Source organism: Acomys minous (genome assembly GCF_964271855.1).
Source record: "Acomys minous genome assembly, chromosome: 3".
Lineage (NCBI taxonomy): Eukaryota > Metazoa > Chordata > Mammalia > Rodentia > Muridae > Acomys > Acomys minous.
In genome coordinates, this window is record NC_140485.1 from 109,013,159 (window position 1) to 109,036,824 (window position 23,666).

General features: G+C 34.6%; 1 protein-coding gene across 5 annotated transcripts in view; it reads left to right on the forward strand.

Moving 5' to 3' along the window:
• NKAIN2 (sodium/potassium transporting ATPase interacting 2) overlaps nt 1–23,666 on the forward strand; it is a gene marked incomplete at its 3' end in the record, with an annotated part of 1,039,202 nt that overhangs the window by 525,164 nt on the left and 490,372 nt on the right. For all 5 annotated transcript variants that reach the window (XM_084776800.1, XM_084776796.1, XM_084776799.1 and 2 more), the window contains exon 3: nt 19,118–19,198. In XM_084776800.1, coding sequence (XP_084632926.1) covers nt 19,118–19,198 — 81 coding nt within the window. The remainder of the gene's footprint in view (nt 1–19,117; nt 19,199–23,666) is intronic.

The window sequence follows — 23,666 nt, forward strand, 5'->3', positions numbered from 1 at the left end:
TTTTCCTGTGTGTGCAGGAAACAGTTTTATTATTTGTATTGCATACTGTTCATAATTAAACTACAGATTGGTTCTAATCACCCATTTTCCAGTTCTCATGTAAATAATCATGCCATTTATGGTACGGTTTCTTCTAAAGGCGTTATTTGTTCATATTTTCTTTGCTCACTAAAACATCTAGTACAATTTTGAATAGAGAAGTGATAGCAAACATCACAGTCTTACATATATTTATTCAGTTTTAATATGAATAATAATGCTACTTAACAATGTGGTTTAATGATGAAATGAAGCAATCATGTAAAAATTATTAAAGTAGTATTTAGTGTATTTTAGCTAAGGATAAATGATATTTATTATTTGTAAAAGTCAATAGACTTACTCCAAGTTAAACTCAGGGTTATAATGTGACAGAAATAAATTGAAAAGCTTGTATAATAATTAAACATATGTGTTCAGGTGCACTCATATATAACAATATTAATTTGGGATGCTTTGTACTCAGGAGGGAAATATATTTAAAACAAAAGTGGGATATATAGTAATTTATTGAAAGCATTTGGAGTTTTATTATTATTAATTAAAAAATAAAAGGCTATAAATAATCAAAGCTGGAAAATAATGAGTAATTTATAAAGTCTAGTATATTATCATTTAAATTAGCATGGGATATGACCATGATATTTTTGGTGAGTATAGTAGTACATACGACAAGATAAGCATAAGACAATAGAAATGGAAAGAAAGACCCAGCTGAGGAAAGGAATTAAATCTCATGAATGCAGTATTTTAGAACAGTCTACCTACGCTACTTTCCAGATGCCAGAGCAGCTGTGGATGTAGCACAGGTGGTAAGAATATATGGTTACATGTTTGTAATCATATAGCCATTGAACTGTTCTATGCTATATCATTTTTTTAAAGAATCAACAATGCTTTTATGCAGTTTATGCGTTTCAGACACAGCAAATATGCACATGTAACCAAATCTTGCTCTGCCTTATTTCTTATAGCACTTGTAAGTATTTCAGTTTGTACAAATGTTAATCATGTCAAACTTAGTTATGGAACGTCACTTTTACTGGAAAAAATCACCATCATTCTTTGCTATAATCTATAGTGATTTGCACATGGTAGATCTGTTCTTGAGATGCAGATTCTAAGATGAAGATTTATACAGGATAAGTTATTGAAGTATGTCCTCAATAACAATATTCTGACAGACAAGATTAAAAAACAGAATTCTAAAACAGTACAATTGATATGAGAGGTCTCCATCTAAAAGCATGTAGGCATATTGTAAATACAAAAGCTTTTGTATTCTCCCATGGACTTCTTCTTGAACATAGGCTGCAGTTATATAGGAGTTGTGGCCTTGAATGAGCCACCTGTTTCTGCCCATCAAGGTATGATACTTTCAGAGAGAATGACCAAGGTTGACACATTCAAAATAAACTTTTCTCAATAAAACTTTAAGGTAAAAAAAAAAAAGATGGGGGGAGGGTATTCAGTTACACATTCTCTATCTCAGATTCTACAGGATACCCTAGGATGTTGCCCATATGTTCCCTTTGCACTAAAGTCATAATTATTCCTTGAGTCGCACTAAAATACTGAGATTTATTCCCACTTGGGAAACTCTACCAACCCACTTCAAATTTCTTGTTTCTCCATTGTACAACCAACCTGGTCCCATCTGCAGATGTCATGTTCATCATTGGTTTCATTTGCATGATGAATGTACAGTGTTGGTAAGAAAAATGTCAGCTTCCCCTGCAGTAGGTCTCAGAGTATTACCTGATGCGTATCACTTCCACACTGTGCCATGCATTCTTTCTGTACTCTAGCACAGTAGTGGTGATTATTGATTGTCTAGAAGTAGAAATCAATTTATTTGTGGGTAGCAATATTTCCTTGGCTGGATACCTGACAGAACGAAATGGAGAAAGTGAGCTGAACAGAAGCATTCATCTTCCTCTGCCTCCCGACTGTGGGTCCAACAGGAGAGCTGCCTCATACCCTTCCGGCACCACGTTCCCCTCCATAAGAACTTACTGTATTATGGAGCAGTAACCCAAGATTAAACCCTTCCTTTGTTAAGTTGTATATGTCAGGATAGTTTGTCACAGCTACAGAATAAATAACTGAGATAAGAACACTGGATTTCATCCTCCAATCTTGCAGTTTATCTTCTAGAATGATGTGGAGCCTAACTGGATAGGAAATAGTCAAGAGATGCCCCCATGTTTCATCCTGACTTCAACTATATTCTTTTATGAATTCAGTCATGATCAGGGCTATTTTTCTTGTCAGGGAAGGACTACCTTTCTCCCATGTTTGTGTCTTGGGTAAATGAGTCTAATACCATTAGGAACAGTCATACAGTTAACATAATAGAATTTAAGCGTTATAATCTAGGGAAATGTTCTCAGCAGGGACCCAGGACCTCTAGATTGTCAGAAACACATCTTATAAACAGCAGCAAAATTCTCTAAGTGTGCATCTATAGAACTACTTTACTCTGCTTTCCTAGTGTTAATCTAGGTATTCCATCCACAGGGAATATAATAACAGGCAATAGCCATTTATGCAAGGCACTGTCCATGTATCAGGAGAGTCTATGAACGTACTCTCTTCACGTTAACCACTCAATGCACCTTCAAAGGACTGTTGGTTTTTCCAGTTCTTGTACTGTAGATTAAATATTCTATAATCCTTCTGCAATTGTTATTTCCCAACACATAGAATAAACAGGAATTCAGTAAGAATGACTCAGTTTGTACTGAATGAGACTAATATGTCATCTGTTACTCACTGGCTTTTTTTTCCCCTCAGACAGGCTCTCTATTACGAGTTCACTGTTGCTTGTTGGTCGACAGGTCTGTCATTAGTTATCTCTAAGTGAGTCATCTCAGTTCAACACCAGTAAAAAAAAATGTCAATTTCCAATGTCATACCGTTCCCCAAACGTTTATTACTCCATCTATTTTAAGTGACAAGATCTTTATTGCCAGCCATCAGGTGATGTTCACACATGGTCTCCATTTAGTGTCTATTTTCCTAAGGCAACTCCTAATTTGAATGGTTGTAAGTTCTAGTCCTCTGCAAATAGACTTGGGGAATGAGATTTGTGTGCCGACAATTTATTAGAGTGTTCCCAAGAACAACAACTGTAGCAAGCTCATCCAGGAAAGAATAAACCACTAGTCAGAAGCCCCGGTGGATTTCCCATGGAGTTCTGAGGCCAAGCTGGTCTGTCCAGGACTGTGAGAGAGCCTAAGAAAACTGTACCTCAACAAAAATTAGTCATGAGATGAGGTTCCTTGGGAGGAATTCCTAACCAGGGGCAAGATATCTTACAGCAGCCAAGGAAAATTGTGGAGAAATCACTTGGCTATGAATTGCCCACCTGAAATACTTCTGGTGGTAGGAAGAAAAATTGTTGGTATCGTGAAAGGTCCCCCTGGGCCCTGTTCTACTAAAGCCTGTAGAAGAGTTCTATATTTCCCAAATGCTTATTTGTATATAGAAATATATAATTGAATTTTTTAGCTTGTGAATAGGCTCTATTATAAGGAAAAAACACTTTTCCAAATAAAAATGACAGTATTGAATAGGCAGCTATGAGAAAAACATATCATTTTAAATTTTGTTAAAATAAAATTGCTCCAATATTTATATTATGTAACATTTAACATTTTTGTAGCCATGAATCTGCAAGTCATGGGCTGGAATTATTATCTATAAGAAAACAACAAGGTTAAGAAACATCCTATGTGAGTAACCAAGAAAGACTGTAACAACATTGATGGGGTGCCCTTAACATACGGGATAAACATGCAAATTATTTAGTAATTAGATGAACATATAACAACTGTTTCTAGGCTTAATTATAAAACACAATTTCTTATGTCATTTTTTTACTAAATCCAAAGTTACACTTAATTAGAAATTTAAGAAACGCATAGTTATGAAGCTTTTTATCCTCGAATTGCTTAAGATGTGAGTTAGTAATTTTAGCCCTACAGTGACTTTTAAGAATACCTAAATACCTGAAGATGGAAAGTAACTGTCTGTTTGACAAAACCTAATTAGCCATTACCAATGCTTACAGATCATTCTCATGCCTTTCATTACTATATTTTCATACTATACATAGGTATGGATGTGGATTTACACATTTTATATTATTTTAGTATATGTTAAGGCTCTATCATCTAAAAACACATTTGATCGGTGGATCTTGTCTTCCTGGTGTGTCATCTGATGGTCATTAAGGACCTGCTGGTCTTTCATAAATTATATTCCCTACAAAATTCTAAATACATGGTGTTAAAGAAAACTTTCCTAGGATGATACATAAAGTGGTCCCCAGTGCTAATACTTTTGGTTCATGTCTCTCTGCAGTCATTATTTCCAATAAAAATGATTGACTGTCTAAGTGGCTGACACAGAAGTGAAACATTCTGTTTAGCACCATCACCATTGTTGGACAAGCCCACGGGCACTGTAGCTAAGTCGTACTATATGAGAAAAAGTATACTTGCTTGGAAAAATAACAATATTTCCTTACATGGGTCCAAAATATTAATTTAAAAAATACCAAGATCTAAATACTGATATTTTACCAGATGGACAATATATATTCATCATGTAGTTTATATTTAAGCCTAAGATTCCTATCTTCTTGAGAGATCTTTCTATTAAATAACTCAAATAATCATAATAATGTAAATTTCTAAATAATGTACTATTAAAATTCCTTATCTTCCATATTATTATCTATATGCTAATATATTATCATCAAAATTATTGAATACAAAAGTAATGTACATATATCAACAAACTGTATAAAGGTTTGAAATAGTAAGCCACTTAAAATATCCATAGTGTTTGTCAGAACAATGAATTTTTGGATATACCTATCTATGGGGAATAAGTACAATATTTAATACTATATATACTAAACAATATAATTGTTAATGTATGTTATTATATTTGTAATAATATTATTATATATACTATGTCACTGATGTCCTAAATAATACCAAACCATTCTTGTATCTACATTCAAGTTTAAGTTCTAAATTATGGACAGCAGCAGGAATGATATCACACACTTCAATTGAGTGACTTAAGCAGGAGGACTGCAAATTTGTGACCAACTTGGACTGCATAACAAGACTCTGCCTTAAAAACTATACTCTCTGTATATATATTATATTATTAAAACAATTTATGTGTATATTAAAAACAGTACATTTGCATATATAAAAATCAAGTACAACAAAATATGAACAATAGTGATTTCTAATAAATTGAATTATTATTACAACAATGTGAAAACCACCAAGGTTATTATTCTTAGTCTTTGATGATGTTCATTAAAGCAAATAAGGTTACTTGGACAGAAACACTGTAGCAGTCATTCTGATACCAAAGCAGTCACAAAACAAAGAACAGGCAGGTATTAGATGCAGTTACACTATACATAGTGGTTACTCACATCTCAACTAGGACGGCAAGGTTGGTGTGAAATTTCAGACAATACTCAAATGGCACACAATTTAAAACATATGTATCATATATTCCTGGAGGATGTTTTCCTTATCTAATGCTCTTGTCATTGTTTGACTGTGAAAACATGAAGCATCAAAAAAAATGTAAGCATCTTCTATATATTCATTATAGCAATTAGTATAGAAGTTCCTTCCAACTTTAAAAATATCACTAATATTAAATCTAGCAGAATTACTATTGGTTTCTAATCTTTAGGGATGAAATCAGTTTATCAAGCAATTGTTGACACTCACATATTTACTATAGAACTGTGTACATTGGCCATAATGTGTAATTAAATTCCATCCATCAGTGGTTGAATGAAGTGACAAGGTGTAATCACACATACTCACAGAGAGATGGTGGGGAACTATGCAACTATAAAGCGGGGTGGAATCCTGGTATTTCAATCAGCGGGAATAAACCAGGAAGGGATTGTTATAAGTAAAATAAGGGAATAAGTAAGCCACAGAAGATAAACCTTATGTCATACCAGTATATGCAAAGTAAATCATTGATGCAGAAGCAGACAAAGAATTTTGTCACTACTGAAAATAACTTTTTAGTTCAGTCACTATTTTTATAGACAAATGTATTATACTGAAATAAACTAATAAGTTTACTAAAAACTGGTATGCTTATAGAAGAGGGATGCTGGGGCAATGTAAACTAAAACATAACTAATTCCAGTTAAATGGAAGGAGTAAGTTCAGCAGATCTACTCTACAAAATGGTAATACACTGTTGCTTTGTACAGTTTATCAATAAAACAGAATCATGCTCTACATTTGAACAAATATTTCTAAGAGGTTTTCCCTTTTAAAGCTATGGATTTTAAGATAATATAGAAGTTTAATATTCTGTAATGATCTGGAGTTTTCTCTCTCTCTCTCTCTCCTCTCTTCTCTCTCTCTCTCTCTCTCTCTCTCTCTCTCTCTCTCTCTCTCTCTCTCTCTCTCTCTCTCTCTCTCTCTCTTCAGGGAAGACTTACTATCATTGCCCTCTTAAATCACATGCATTTAAATATAGTTAGTAAAGGACTTGTAATTTTAATATTTCTTCTCCAACACTGAATTAATTTGTTAACTTTAACACTTAATCTCATTAAAGAGGTTTTTAAAATATCTCTCGGTGCACTTGTAAAATGTGCTAAATTAAGATAACAAAATATTTTATATTAATTCAAATATATGTGACCTTTATATGTATTTTCATATTAAGACAATAGACAACAATTAAACATTTTTGAAGTTCATATTGACTGACTTACCACATCCCTAAATTAAGAAAACATACATATTTTAGAAGACGATTAGCTGGCTAGGAGAATGGCTTTCAATTTGAGAAGAGAGGTAGGTAATGGGACAATTAAAGGCACCAGAGCCTTTCTGGCCGAGGGAAACAAATGATACATCTAATTCCAAGAGAGGGTGGAAAAGTACACTATGCTATTCAATCAATATTTACAGCTGCCATGTATCTACCACATCTTGGTAAAGATAATGACATTCATTTTTAAACTGTTGCTGGCTTTCTGGTATTGACTCTTGAAATGCTCTAAAATAAATACCTCCTCCATCCCTGATCTCTATTGCTTGTATGTTGTGGTCCCAATATTATGGGTAACCGTGTTCTTTGCTTGCCATATGGATGCTTAACAGTTCTGAAGAGACAGGTAACACTACATAATTTTTTTTTACAGTTGGGATCTTTTTAAGTTGTATCTTTATGACTGTTTGTCTACATGGTTGCTTCTCCTGTCTTTCCTCAATAGGTGTCTTAAAATCTCATATTTTGTGGATATAATTAGTATACTGTTTGTTTATTTGGCTGAATATGCACCATATTACTAAGGGGTTGGCATTTCTATAGATTACAAGATTACAAAATACATGATGAGTATACTGACTCTTCACTTTTATATCCTAAAGGAAAACAAACAAAATCTGTGGTGTGTTTATGTTGCCATGGCAAATAGTCCTTTCTTCACTCTCCTTGTGTTTGGGTGGACATCAGAACTTTTAGAATGGACTATCATTCTTTTGGTCCAAGGATAAATTATATACTTAGTAGAAACAACCATGGCAACCAAAATATTTTTTTCTTTGATTGGATTTGGGGTCAACTAGTGGCCTCAACATAATCAAGTTAATTAAGTGTAAGAAAGGCTACTGACTAACTCTAGAAATATTTCCTCCCCTGAGGGAGTAAATTTCTGCAGAAATGAAGGACTGTAACTTAGAGTCTTTCTATCTCCAATTTATATTATTGGGATACTACTGTGGGAAAATGTGAAAGAACTTCCAATATATGCATGTCTAGATCCATGCCACCAGTCAATCACAAGAAGAAAATAAAGTTTATAAAACATAGTTCAATGTTAAGTTGAGTGCAGCACAAAGCATATGTAACTAACAACATTTATTAAGTATTTATCTTTATTGATCTTAGCAAACTAAGTACTACTCAAGTTTGTAGATTCCAACTTTTGTAATATTAATTGAAAAAACTGTCCTGTAAACATAAAAAATGCTAACAAGTTAGATGAAACATTGTGTACTTTTAATTCATTATTAATATGTTTTAATTATGGAATGAATAAGTTCGTGTACCCTTAGAATTTTACTCTCAATGAATGTTTTACCACAAAAGTATTTGGACACCTCATTTAAAGATGTATAGCAGGGGTGTGTGTGTGTGTGTGTGTGTGTGTGTGTGTGTGTGTGTGTGTGTGTGTGTGCGCGCGCGCGCGCGCGCGTGGGTGCACGCGTGTGGGCGCACAGGTACCCTAAAAGGCCTGATGCTGGATTCCCTGAAACTGTAGTTACAGATGTTTGCGAGCCACTGATATGGGCTCTATGGAATCCAAGTTAGGTCCTCTAAGACAGTCTTAGATGCATTTTTTGTTGTATATGTCTACAGAGCTAAGCATTACCTCCTTAATTTGTCCACAAGGGCCACAATCACCAAACAAATAACTACATGAACAGTGGCCTGAGAGTCTTAAGGTAGCCATTTAGCATATACGGACTTGTGGGGAACTAGTTACCCTACTAAGCATATTAAGCAGACTGAATATGATTTGATGCCTCACATGCGCACCTTTCAAGCAAGGAAATTACATGCTCTGCTAGTCTTTCTCCATATGATAGTTTGCAAAGATGTAGGAATGCTGAAAAATTCAAGAACACCCAGGGATGGACAAAGTCCTGGCTTTGTCACTTCATAGGTCCTCATTTTGGTTTATAGGAGAATGTCTTACAAATAGTATCATCACCCAAGTGTGTCATGAATTCTTCCATGAAGCACAGCTGAGGACTTATAATTCAAAGTAGGGATGCTACACGTTTAAAATCAGTTAGAATCACAGAGTCATCAAAGTGCTCCAAAATGCCTTAAAGATCTACAAGCCTAATTATGATACTCCTTATTCATTAATGGACCATGTACGACAACAGTTACTCATTATAATTTATAACTGTTAAAAATTGGCAAATATTTGATACAAATAGGGGAATTTTATCACTATATGAAAATTTGTAATGTAATCACTATCCCAGTGTTTAAGGCAAAAAAAAAAAAAAAAGATAGTAAAAGGGTTTTGCATTACTACTCAATGCCTATTAATTATATATCAAAGATACAACATGGTTTTATGATTCTTTGTATGTTAACTTTGATTCTACAAAGATTTGAGTGATTAACATTGTGTAACTCACCCTCTCACTTTGGAAATAGATCATACTCATTAGTGTTGATTCCCCCTCCTGTACATCTTCTCTTTTCTAATCATCCCTTCATAGAGCTTCATAACTTTTCACCCTACAAGTAGACCCCTAATGACGTAAGGAATAGCAGTTCACACATTTTCTGCAACTTGCTGTTTGTACATCTGTCTGTGTGTCCCTCTGACAGCAGCAATGGACTTATTCAGAGGTACTAATGTAATTACTGAAAAGCAGTGCATCTCAATATCTAAATAACTCATCACCAATGCGTCTAGGTATCATATACTCCAGCATGCATCTATGCATATACTATTGGCCTGTTGCTTCGGTCACACATCACGACCCCAAATTGCCACCAAGAAGAGACTTGATAGGAACAGTCATAGGGGAGGGGAATAAGGGGAAAATGGGAGGGAGGGAAGAATGGGAGGATACAAGGGATGGGATAACCATTGAGATGTAACAAGAATAAGTTAATAAAGAAGAAAGAAAAAATAAAAAAATTTTAAAATTTTTTTAAAAAAAAGAAAAATTAAAACATTTTTTCCCCTGGATTCCCAAAGTCTGTTATTGGTGTAACAAGCAAGATCAGGCTTTCCTCTTCTGCCAGAGCTTCTAGCATCCCACATATCTTTGACTAATAAGGTTTCTGAAAGTTATAAATTCCATGGTGTTTGCTAAGTCCTTTCTGTACTTAAGCCAGCACCATCCAGCCTTCCTGCACCGTTTTCTTTCTCTGTATAAAATACCCACCTACCTCCTCCAAAGATACACATTATGTTGTTGGATATTCCAGATCTTTAAGGACAGCAGAACACCTCCAACTCCTTTTTACTCAAGTCTGAAAAAAAAACAAATCAACAACAATAAGAATAACAACAACAACAACAACAACAAATGTTATTTTCCTATCCAGTTTGCTAAATTTGGTAATAGTTCTCCAGGTTTGGGGAACTTACATGTACATAGTTCTGGAAAGGCTGTTACACAATTTACTAAGGAATGGTGATAAATAACAATAGAATGAAATTGTGATAAATGTATTATATAAAAATCTTCAGGGCCTGGGGCGGTATCTCAGAAGGTAACATGTATTCATGCACAACGGTAGGCACACAAAGCGCTTATGTAATCCTACTGCTGGTCTTACAGACTAAGAGAATAAAGACAAATCCCAGGGACTTACTGGCCGCTAGGTGAGTGGTCCAGTTTCAGTAAGAGTTTCTATTTCAAAATAATAAGGTGGCGAAGTATAGAAGAAAACTTTCATTACAGGTGTGTGCAGCTGTTTATACACATGAACACACACACAAACCCATACTCCAGTTAACTTTTAAATGAATATTTTTGGATGATCTTCAAATTATGAATATCAAGAATCTAGAAAATTCATTATTATTAATGATTTTGGGCAAATACCAAAACCTTTAACAAAAGAAATACAATTGTTATTAGAGTCCTTAAATGAATATCAAAATCAAAGTGATAGCTATATGGGAATTAAGCATTTGCTGATGGCAAGAAACAAAAAATTGTTGGTGCGACTCTGAAGCACAAATAGTAATAAATACAAAAAAATACATGTATATTGCATTTTTAGCAAATTAAAGATTATTTGCTCCTCCCTCATTGTTGTAGTGCAGATGCGCAACACTACACTACACAAAGAATCAATAACATTACTATATAATCTTAATGTCACTTAAATTTTAGGTTTATAGTCTTAATATAACTTGGTATGTTGCACTAAGTTGTTTTATTAACTTTTGAAAATCTCAAATTTATTTACACACATGAATCAGAATGTTTCCTTATATCATAAATTATTGCAGATGGACAACGAACTTTTGATAAAACATTTACAGCTTCAGGAATAGTAGAGATCTAAGTTTCCACCCAATAAGTATTTTGAGTGAGTTAAAAAAAAAAACAAAAATATAGTTTCATACATTTGTATTTATGCTGCATGAATATCCTTATTTTTTGATCAGCAGAAATCACCTTCCACCTTTTACTTCAAGACAAACAAGTCATCTGAGATAGGTTGATTTGTAGTTCTGGAAAATCCAATACTCATTTTTACATTCATTAAAATAATGCTCATTGAATGTTTGAAAATTTATAGACTGTTGATTAAGCTAAATATTTTAAGTATGATTGTGAAAGGGATTTTGATGTCAAATTAAACTAACATGTTTATGAGAATTCTATTTTTTTTTCAGAATTAATACAAATGGGATAAAGACACTAAAAATTTAAGTAGCAGAGAATTAACCTATTAACTGTGGATGATTGGAATTTCATGTATGGTGTAGTCTTTTCATGAGACTTCCTCACCAAGTGAAATCCATGAAGTATAGAAGACAGAAGAAGACTATTTTTAATTTAGAAAAGACTTTAGCAATCTGCATAGAATGGAATATGAATATATAATGTTAAAACGTTAAATGAGCTACTTTCAAAGTATGATAGTTCTTCAATTTCTCCTGTTTGATATTCAGAAACATTAGTATTCTCTATGATAAGAAAGGCCAGATAATGGAGGGATTTTTAAAATGAGCTGAATAGTATAGAATTTTTAGAAAGCCTGTGCAGATATAAAACTGCAAGCAAGCCTGATTAAATGATAGAAGCTTTGGATTAACTTAACCAAGAAGAAACTAATTTTCCTCCTCTTTGTGGCAGCATCAGATTTAGCATTAGATATTTTGGGGGGTAAAGAAGTACATTAAAGCCACGTACCACCATACTCAGCATAGCATTAGATTTTTAAGAGATTGTAGATGGTAATATTACCAGAGATTTTATTCTTAGGAGCATTACAAAATAACAATAGTGTATGTTATATAGCGATTTTTTATAAGAGAAAGTTTTACCACAGGAGTTGTGTGTAACGAGATTTGCTGATCTTTGTTGGAATGTAGACTATTCTTGGTCCTAAAATATTCCAGAACTGAAAAAAAATCAGTGTATTGTTAGGGCTACATTTTCTCCTTATCATAACAACAGATAAGAAAGTGATGCCAGCACCTAGCAGGTCAAGTGATGAACCTAGCAGTTCTCAGAGATGAAAAGCCAACCTAAGATATGAAGATCAGTGAGCAAAATATCAGTGCATTCAAGACACGCTTGGCAAAAATGTTTGGGTTTGAAGGCAGATGTTTCCATCTTCCAAGCATTGTCCTTTTTCTTGTAAACACTTGTTGATGATTCTAACCTCTACATGTTTTGCTTTAAGGAAATGTTTAAAGCGCATTCGAGTTGATGTGTCATTGCGTTTATATTAGCAGTGTGGCCTCAGTGATGTGAGTTGCTATTATTTGTAGCCCAGGGATAATATCCCAACCACAAAACAATTCTGAAGATTACATTGACTGCATATCAATAATTGATAGCATTGCACTAGGAAGTGGAAGTCAAATCAGTAGACAAATTCGGTAATGCCCTGTAATGCTTCTCTGATACATCTGCTGGAATCTCATGCATCCAGCTGGTAGCTAATGAATGTGAAGTCACTCATGACCCATTGCTCTATTAATAAATCACTATGACATCACATGGCAAGCGACTCACTTTGTCTTCCTCTCTCATCTCCCAATAATAATACTATTGCTAAACACTAATTTTCTAAGTAAATTTAATTTAAGAAGATTAAACACAAAATTAGAATGCCAAACAAACTATAAACTTAAATCTCTATTTTAAATAATGTTTAATATCCTAAGAGAAAGTCTATTTTTTGAGAAAAAAGGTGTCTGTGTTAAGTATTTTTGTTCTCCCTTAATTTTTCAAAAAGTCATTGCTTCAGAAAAAAAAAAACAATGCTATGTCCTACAGCTATCTAAACATAGTTTATACAGTTCATTTTATCTTAAAAACTTGTAAAGTCACATGCAGACCTGGCTATGTAAAGCTGACAAACTATGGTAAAGTTATATATTTTATCTTGCTAAATATATAGGACACCTTAAAAAATCTACAGTTTAACTCTAGGCATTTTTTATTGTAAATGAGAGCGCTGACCAGGTCGTGGCCATGTCATGCAGATGCGATAGCTATTCATTCTAATAAGACATGTAATAGCATGTAAGCCTTGTACAACCCAGTCCCCACTCCTGTATATCATGCAGTCATGTGTCAGGCCACTTAGATGTCTCAGGTGGTAAAGATGGTTGCCAGAAAACCTGATGACACAGGATGCTACAGTAAAAGGGGGAAGGAGCTCCCTTGTCATCTGATCTTCACACTTGTGTCCTGGCACATGTGCCTGCACACACACACACACACACACACACACACACACACACACACATCATCATCATCATCATCATCATCATCATCATAATCATCATCCACCCCACAATATATCTGAGTTACCTAATACAGTGTCCTACCATTATTAAGAGCCTTGCCTACTTTTTACTTTATTTAAAGAAGTTGAGTTTCTTATTAGAGCCACCAAACAACTGGGAGATCATGATGAATCATTACTTTGTTTATTGCTAACGGTTGTCAGCATTTTCGTAAGATTCAAACTGCGTTAGTCTCTCAAATGGTTTAGTGGGTGCTTCAGGCATCAGTTCTTGAACAGCGAATTTCATCAAAAATGGAATCTGTCTCTTATCACAGATACTAGATGAAAGCTTTTAAGCTTTTATCTGTAAAGTAAAATATAAGTCTTTTCACAGGGAAAAATGGAACTAAAGTAAGATTCGTTTTGCTGAAGAAAACTACAAGTTAGGTGATTCCTAGCCAGTGCAATACTTTGTCATCTTGTTAGGGTAGTCCTCCCAGGCAGAATGTCATTTCCAATTACATCCAGGCTGAGCAATGCTCAACTATTGCCAATCTACTCACTACAGCAAGTGGAAAGAGGTCAGCACATACCCTTGTAATTTTTATTACTTGAACAGGTTAAAAAACACTCTTAACTATAGAATTTATTGTCATAAATCACAGATAACTTATAAGAAAATGAGAATAAATTCATCAATACACAGGCAAAAATCAAAATTCAACTGGAAGATACTTGGTTCAAATAAATACAAACACTAGCTACTGAAAAAAGAAATATGACAATAAAAAGGAATCATGAGAAAAAAACAAAGAAAGTAAAGTTGTAAAAGAAAGTTAAATGAGAGATGGTTAATGCATTGAGATAAATGGAGTAAATGTCGTATGCACCCTATTTTCCATAATGAAATGAGTGCCAGCGTTACTAGGAGTATCTTCATGTGTTTTCTCCATTTGTTAAAGGGGCCAGAGCACTAAAAATGGAGACTCTCTTCTGTAAGCCAGTGGTGATTCCAGTCCTTCCACATGCAAGCTTGTGGTAATCTATCTTGTAGTGAAGTATACAAAGAAATGAAAGGAAATGCAAAGATTAAAAAAGGAGCACGTGCTTCTGTGTTAAACTCAGACAATGTGGGCATGCAGAATCTTTACCATAACTACTATGAAACACAGCCCATAGAATAAGGAGGGCATAGAATGTCATTCATAAAAGTAAAAATTTAAGAAATTACTATTGTAAATGAAAAGTGTAAAGTGCTTGTTTCAAATAGCCTCTCTATTTAAAGTGGTATGAAAGAGTTGGGGGATGGAAGTACCCAGAGGGTTTAGGAGCCCCTCAGAGAAACCATCAAGACCCATTTCCCCGCCCCCCCCCCCAGCACAAGCTGATACACCAATCAAGGACAATGCATGCAGTAAACTTAGACCCTCTGTTCAGATATAGTCAAAGGACAGTTTATCCTCCAGGGCTGTGAGGAGAGCATAGACTGTTTCTGACATGAACTCTGGTGGCCCAGATTTGAACACATCCTCTTGGCAGGGAAACCATGTAGACACACAGAGGAAGAGGATGCAGGCTATCCATATGAGACCTGATAGGCTGTGGTCAGAAGATCAGGGAGGTGTTCCCCTCCCCCTGTCCAAGGTCTAGGGCAGGAGAATAGGGCAGAAGAAGGAGGGAAGTGGGGAATGGGAAGATAAAAGCAAAGGGATAACAATTGGGACCTAAGATGAAATAATAATAATAATAATAATAATAATAATAATAATAATAATAATAATAATAATAAAACAAAGAATAAGAGAAAACTTTTTAGTTAGAGATGAACATATTGCATCAATGGAGTAACTCTTGGTTGCAAAATAACCTGTGTAGAATGATGTGTTACAGACATTAGTGGGTGTGGCTCCCCAAGTCTGCGCTGATAAGCTTGTGGAATTACTGCTGTTTTAATTTAACAAACAGAGGTGGGCAAATATAAGTATTATACTAAAATGGTAGCATCCATTGAACATTCAAGTAATGAGTACTCTGAAACATTCCAAAACCTTGTCTTCCAGAAGCCTCATGAATTATCAACATGATAAACTGTTGCAGAACCCAGAGACCCATGATATCATGTTACCTTCAACAGAACTGTAGCATTCCTAACTTACAGAAACAGTTAACGTGTACAGTGTTCTTAACTTTGGTGTCATTAATTTTTGTGGGACATCTCTTAGCCATCTTCCCATAAAACTGTTTAATTTCAGTTCAAGTTTTAAACAAATGGAATATAATTTATATTAATAGATAACATACATGTAAGAATTAAATATAAGTCTAAAAGACTATATAAATCTTGAGGAGAAAATTGTTACTTACCTATTCTTTATATTATTGGATGAATAACTATGTCATGAACCCGTGGAGAAATAGGTAACATTTGTGTGACTTATAAACTTTGTATGTAAGCCGGGTTGGTGGTGGTGCACGCCTTAAATTTCAGCACTCAGGAGGCAGAGGCAGGCGGACGGCTGTGAGTTCGATGCCAGCCTGGTAGATAAAGTGAGTCCAGGACAGCCAAGGCTACACATAGAAACCCTGTCTCAAAAAATTGTATGTAATTTCAGTTATGTAATAGAGTCTGGAGACATGAATTTGTGGCTAAAAGCATTGACTACTGTTTCAAAGGATCTAAGTTTGATTTCCAGCACCTATATGGCATCAAGGAACCATCTGTAACTGCAGTTTCAGGGGATCTGATGCCCCCTTGTTGCATCTTCCCAGCACCTGCACTGAGTGCTCCATGACTCATGCAGACAAAACAAAAAAATTAATTAAATTTAAATTTAATTTAATTTAAATTTAAAAGAACAACTACGGCGCTGACATTCTTCCTTTGTATCATGTTTACCTTTTATGCTTTTAAGATTGTTCCCAGTCCTTCCCCACTCACGGCTCTACTTCTCAGCTTCATCTCCAATCTAGCATTAAAGTATTTTAATGCCTGCTGATGACAAATTTTTAAGCATGTTTGAGTCATGCAATGAAAAGCCTGTTAGCCAATCCTCCCAAATACTTTACTATTCTTCAGGTATCTCTTAGAAAGTAGGATCAGTCCACAGATCATAAATAAGGGGAAGAAATGTGGTCATGTGATCAAAGAAAAGATAATTTTAGTTTTTCTACCCTTTCTCTTTACTTCTTTTAAAAAATAACTAAATGATTGCAAATGGCAGGTACATATTTTTTTCTTCATCATGCAATCAGTGAGGATCCAGAACTTTATTGTATTTCTGAAACTAAAATCCAAACCTGTAAGTCAAATATTTGTAATACCCAAAACACTTTGAAACCACCATAGAGGAAACACTTCAGGACTTTGTAATAAGCAAGATTTTTTTATTAGAAACAACATAGCCAAGTTACAGAAAATCCAAACACGCCTGGAATATGTTATATACAATAAAAATGAATCTTCAGAGAGCAGGTAACAACGGGAATGAAAAGGCAATCAGTGAAATATTTGTAAACCAAAAATCTAACAAGGTGATGATAACAATGCTTCCCATACTGGATAGCACCTCTGCGTCCACTTTTGTTTAAAAATAAACTAAGCTATCTAAAATGCACACACTGATAAAACTCGAATGTTTCATAAAGTCCCTGTTCTACTGACCAAGATCCTGTTTTGCTGTAGCTACTCCATCAACAGTTCACATGGTATTTCAAATCTCTTCATTCTGAAACCATGTTATTTGGCCTTCTTTATTGTATGCTCCACAGAACAGCACCCCTGTACAGCACTTGGAACAACCCAACATCTTTAAAAAGCTGTGGAATAATATGTACCATTGCCCAATTTTATCACTCCTCACATTATGTAACGGCCACAGTCTGCCTGCAAAAAGTATGACCATGAGAGGTCTCTGAATTCTGTAACTGAAAATAATATTTTCTCTTCTTTTACTCATTGATCGAAAAACAGTATTTTCTGAATGTCTCTTTTAACCAAGGTATTAAGTTAGGAACTTAGCAAGATGAACATGCAAAGAACTATTTCCTCAAAATATTGTTTGCACATTAGACATTTATGTAAGTAATTAAAGATAATGTTAGGGGTGAAATTAAGGCAAGTAAAGTCAGCTGAAACACTATGAAAAGCTCAGCCAGATATAACTGCATGTCTGTCAGCAAGTGATATTTTAGGTGACCTTTGAAGAAAAATAAAATATTGATGGATGTGAAGAGTAATGTGTAGAGAAAGGGAAAAAAAAATCAATGATGAAGGAATCATATGGTAAAAGACCCTAAGAAGAAAAATGGATTTTAAGTCTAGGGAACAGAAAGTCATCAATATGTTTAGAATCCAGGATCTCTATAGGGATGAGCTCAAGTAAGTGAGTAAAAAGGCAGCATGATTCAAAACCATGGGGGTTTCTTAAATAGTAGTACAAAGATCTAAGACTCACTATCAGAGGACTAGAAGCCACGGGGCTTATTTACCAGGAGTAACACAATACTACCCAGTGGTTTCCGTTGATGAGCAAAACCAGGTCTACTGTTTCCTTCCTGAGATCACACCTGCTGTCAGCCCCCACATTTTGACTTACTAACTCTGAAAGTCAGTTTACGTCACATCTTCTGGAAGAAGCTTCACATTTCTTTAAACTTTCATGTTTGTTCCTGAAAATAAACTATGCACCGTTTCCATCTCCCTCCTTTGTTTGTATCCGCATCACATATACTTTAATGATTCCTATGTGACAATTGTCTTTTTAAAAATCATCTCCTTCATTTGACATGAATTTCCAGGTGGTTTATTTTTGCCCCTTGTTATCTGCAACGTTCTTCTAGGATATTGATTTTTTTTGGTGTATAAAATAATCCGACAGGATGAGCACTTGGTAAAGGAATGTATTACCTCTGCAGAATATACACTACGTAGACAAGAGAATAAATTTAGGAACATATGATAAATAAACAAAGAAGCAAAAAACAAACAAAATAATGAAGGAAGGAAGGGAGGAAGGAAGGGAAGGAAGGAGGGAGGGAGGGAGGAAGGGAGGAAGGAAAATAAAGATGGCTGACGATATGGGACATGGTCATAAGGACCTCAATGTTGGGAATAACCTGAATAACTTGAAAAACATTTGCATAGCCACTGTAAAGATGACTTTACTAAACTAAAATGTTTTCTTTTTGCATATGTAGAATGTCTACTGCAGTATCCACTTCTCTCCATGTCTGTAAAACAAAAAACAAAGCAAAACAAACAAACAAAAAAACCCTTTATATATAAAAGGGAAACATTATTTCTTCATCCTTAAAAACCTAAAAATTATCCTTCAATATTTTATGAGTTCTGAAACCATAAAACCTTATCAGAAGCCAGAGAGATAAATGTATATCTATGCCTGCTCTGTAGATGGAAGCAATAGCTAATATTCTCCATGAATTTTATGATTTGAATGTTTAGGAATTCAAGATCTATTTAGCTCTGCCTCAGCTAATTCAAAATTAATTCTGTTCTTCTCCCATTGCTTTTCCACAGTATGCTGTCTGGCTAGTCCTCTGGGTGACATGGAATGTGTTTGTTATCTGCTTCTATTTGGAGGCTGGGGATCTCTCAAAGGTAATTTGCCATCTGATTTCCTGAGTTATCACTCCTGTGCTAATGAATCTTTTTCTAAGTAAGGCCAAGTCTCACCTGGCTCTTGTTTTCTAGATGCTGTGGGTGAAGGTAAAGGGAACGATGCTCTTATTTTTAATCTCTATTCTTCTATAATCAAGGCTGTTTGGTACATCACAATGATGTTGTTTATGATTTTTTAGCAAAATTAATGGGAAATATAAATTATAATACCACTAATGAAGAATGTCTTTTTAACATCCATGAGAAATTTCTAAAACCAAACAGGATGTTTCTGAGACAAATACCTTTAAGATGTCTGAAATCACTTCGCTTTCTTGTAGTCAACAATGTTTCTCCTGATTGAACTGAAATCATACTACAATAATGTAGATAATTCATAAACTGTTATCAGAGAGAAATAATTGATTACAGGAATGATTAGAAATAAATACATTATGCTAACATAGTCTAGAAGACATAAAACTCTTGCTATTTCCATTGTGGTTTCTATATTTTTTATTTCTATATTTAATGTGTGTGAGGATCACTGATATAATCTAACATGAATTCATTGTTGAAATAATGTAGTCTGAAAACCTATTGGAGTACAGTTAACATCAAATAGGTCAAATAAGGTCATTTGTTTAAGTAAATCTTGACCCTGGAGAGAATTTCCAACTAGTTTGTCGCATTGCTATTGTTGAAACGCAGAAGTTATGACATATTCTCTTGCTATCACTATCATGTCATAAACATCTGAAATATAATGACGTCTTCAAATCTAGGAATCAAGGGAAGAAAAAGCTCGCTAGACAACACTTCCACAATCTGGTCAGGCTAAATAAAGAAGTGGTGGTAATATATATTTAGGAGTTTGACAAAACACTCAGCACTCTTAGTGGTGTTCACTTATCATTTAACCTGGGCTGTGGATTTATATCAAATAGAGATTGTTTTGCTTTATTTGAGGCCCATGACAAAACGTGGAGAGAAAATGAGAGTGTGACATTACAGGGTGAGGGAGAACCTATGGATATATTCCATGATCAGATTTGGGGCTGGATCCTCAGAGTCAGCCCGGTGAATGACCACTTTGTGATTCGTCAAGAGACTCATTCTGTATTCTGTGGCAGCAGACAGCCCATTTGGGAAGGTGCTGTGACCAATGGATAAAAATTACTGTGGTTGCTCTCGGAGAAACACACAGATGAAGATACTGCTTGAAAGACAGCATGCCTTCTCAGGGACCTGAATTATTCCCGTTTATACATTTCTGCTATACTGTAATTCACTTTCTTCCCAGAAATTCCACATTAGGACGCTGTTTAACAGTGTTCTGTATTTAAAATCATCAACTAGAACTGTAAGTCGAGTGTCAGGAGTATTGACAGGGTGAAACGATTCAGCAGACGAGATTTTTTTTTTTTAAATAAAAGCACAGAGAAACAGAGTTGAGCCAAGCTGAGTGCACAGATGTTCTCAGTTAGTACCAAACTTTGCATGTGTATCTAGAGACAGGCTAGGAATTGGGATTTCATGATTTTAAAGCAAGAGCATTAAGGCACTGTGACGACGCATCCTAAAACCCTAAAGCCCAAGCAAGCAGCAGTCCAAAGGACTGAGAAATCTTATTCTAACCGGTATTTAATGATTATTCATCAGCAATGAAGCAGTTAACAGTATTTTCTTGCCTTTTTTTCCCCTTGCACACCAAAGTTTCAGAATACATGAAAAATTAATAATCTCCTTTTAACAAAAATTGTAAAATAAAACCCGAAAGGGCTGAGCACTGTAGTTATGTGTCCTGGTTTTCTTTCTGTCTCTGGGCAGACAGGTTGTGAGAAGGTTGTGATTGTACCATTTAATTCTTTAGATGTTGCAAGTAGCTCCCGCGTCATGGGGAGTACAGCGCTAGGAGGAAGTGCTCATGATTGAAATGTACAGATTCATGAAAAATCAATAATGGCTCTGTTGAAACTGCTGATCGTGTCCATACTATTGCACATGAACCATTGTCTTTTTCAGCCCTCATATGGTATATACACTATCTGAATGGTCCACTACTTGAATCTAGGCATAACTGCAGACAATAGAATAAGAGAAGGAATTCAGTGAATTTACTTATTGATAGAGGTGCATTTTTTTCACAATGTATGAAAATAGGCATTTGCTTTCTAACAAATATTGGCAAGGAATAATAAAACTTAGTTAAATAGAAGTTACTTATGTAGATATCAAATTTTATTTGTGGTTATGAACTACATACAATCATGAACCAACTCACTATCTACAATCAGTAATTACCTGATTAAAAACATCTGATATCTGAGACTGAGCTGTTTGGTCATTGTTTGTCTTGGTATAAATTGGTATATGGTTATTCTTATGAAAATACAGAATTATTACCCAATTTTCAATGGGTTTCTTTTAGATTGTATCAGTAAAGGTCCCCCCCAAAACACTCTTATTTTTAACAAATAAAAAACTGCTTTCTAAATTTTCTGTTAACATATAATAGGAATATATATTGCCATAGCAACAAAATTCCCATTCAATAATAACTATCTCCATATTTTATATTAGTAGCTAACAGATAGTGCTTATCATATAATGTGATGTTCCTTGAGTTGGCATTATAACAGATGTTTTGTTTGGAAACCAAAAGGAAATACGTTTTCAATACATTGTATCTGGTAGCATTGTTTGAAGTTGCCTTTGAAAATGAAATGTGATGTGACCATTGTGTCAGTACGTTGAGAAGTATTCTTAGCCGTTTTTCTTATTTTATTAAATTACACTTGCCAATTATAATTCTCTTATCATTTCTCAATAGACATGAAAACTGACCCTGTCCATCAACTAAGTTGAATTACTGCAAAATGATGAAAGACGTGCCATTTTAATCTGTAGCAATTTTTAGGTTCAAAGTACATAACAGAACAAGAACACATGAAGTATTTTAGATTCATTTATTCATTTCATGACCTGGGATGAGAAAACTAATTTTTCATACTAATAATGTAGGGGAAATGTACTGATCTGCTCAAATTTTGGAAAAAAAAAATAAAATTGTTAGATGTGAAAAACTGTAAGCTGCTCCAGTTGAAGTTGTAAATTCACCCACCTTTTCAAAGGGCTATTTTGCCCATCCCATCCCTCTGAGGAAGGCATGACTTAACCAAAGTTGATCATGGTTTTACATGCATAAAACAATAAACGTATGGAAAAGGCAGAAATGGGTATTAGTTTATACCCAGAAATTTGTTTTTACTTAAACCTGTGATACTAAGGGATCAGACAAATATCTATGAGATTTCACTAAAAGTTAGAAATTGAGCTGGTGAAACCTAGGCAACAATACTTAAATATATGTAATGGTGTGTGTGTGTGTGTGTGTGTGTGTGTGTGTGTGTGTGTGTGTTTCAAAGGTAAATGGAAGGGCATTCTAGGAAAGCTGTCATATTTTAATAGTTTCTAGGATTTAGATGTAATTTATTCTTAAATGTTGCCATATGAAAGAGCCGGGTAATAATACATCCAATTCAGGCTTTGGGGAATAAAACTGTTTTATTTTGTAAGAGGCAAAGAGAAGATAAAACCTGCCATACAGTGTGGATTAAAAAAAAATAAATCCTTAAAAACATAAATGAACGGTAGACAGAATAATGTGCTATTACAACAATTGTTGTTTTCTTTTTCTATAACATGCGTTATTCACTTAGAAAGATTTCAATGTTTGTACATATTTATGTAAATGACATCAATGCTTATATGAAATTTATCTTCTATGACCTTACCTTGTATGTATAAAGGAAAAGGAGGAAGTTAAGTTATAGACTTGTACTTCTATTAATGTATCTTTAAAAACTAATACTCGCTGGGTAAAGTAGCACACGCCTGTAATCTCAGGAGAGCGGAAGGCAGAGGCAGGTGAATCTCTGTGACATCGAGGCCAGCTTGGTTTATAAAACAAGTCCACAACAGCCAGGGCTACACAGAGTAACTCTGTCTTGAGAAAAACAAACAAACAAACAAACAAACAAAATATAAAATATCAAAAAAACCCAACCCTCCCATAAAAATAAATACTCAATTTTAAGCCAAACATAATTGTATTCTCCTACAAGTAAAGCTATGAGAAAAATGGCAAAATCAAGCTTTGTCTCTGAGTTCTAGATTATCCTGGGCAAATAAATGAGACACTGCCTCAATATAAAAATAATGAAATGAGACAGAAAAGGCCATTTTGATAAAAATCAATAGGAAAGCATATTGGATTCATAAGTTTTTAGGTTTTGCTTTCCCTTATGTATTAGTTACTGTTTTTTTTTTTTTGCAGTGTTAAAACACCATGAGTATGTAAGGGGGTTCGAGGGGCCGGGGAGGGGCAGGGGCAGGGGCGGGCAGAGGTAGGCCACTGACAACTAATGGTGTTGAAGACCAGATGGTTGAGTTTTACAATTAAGCT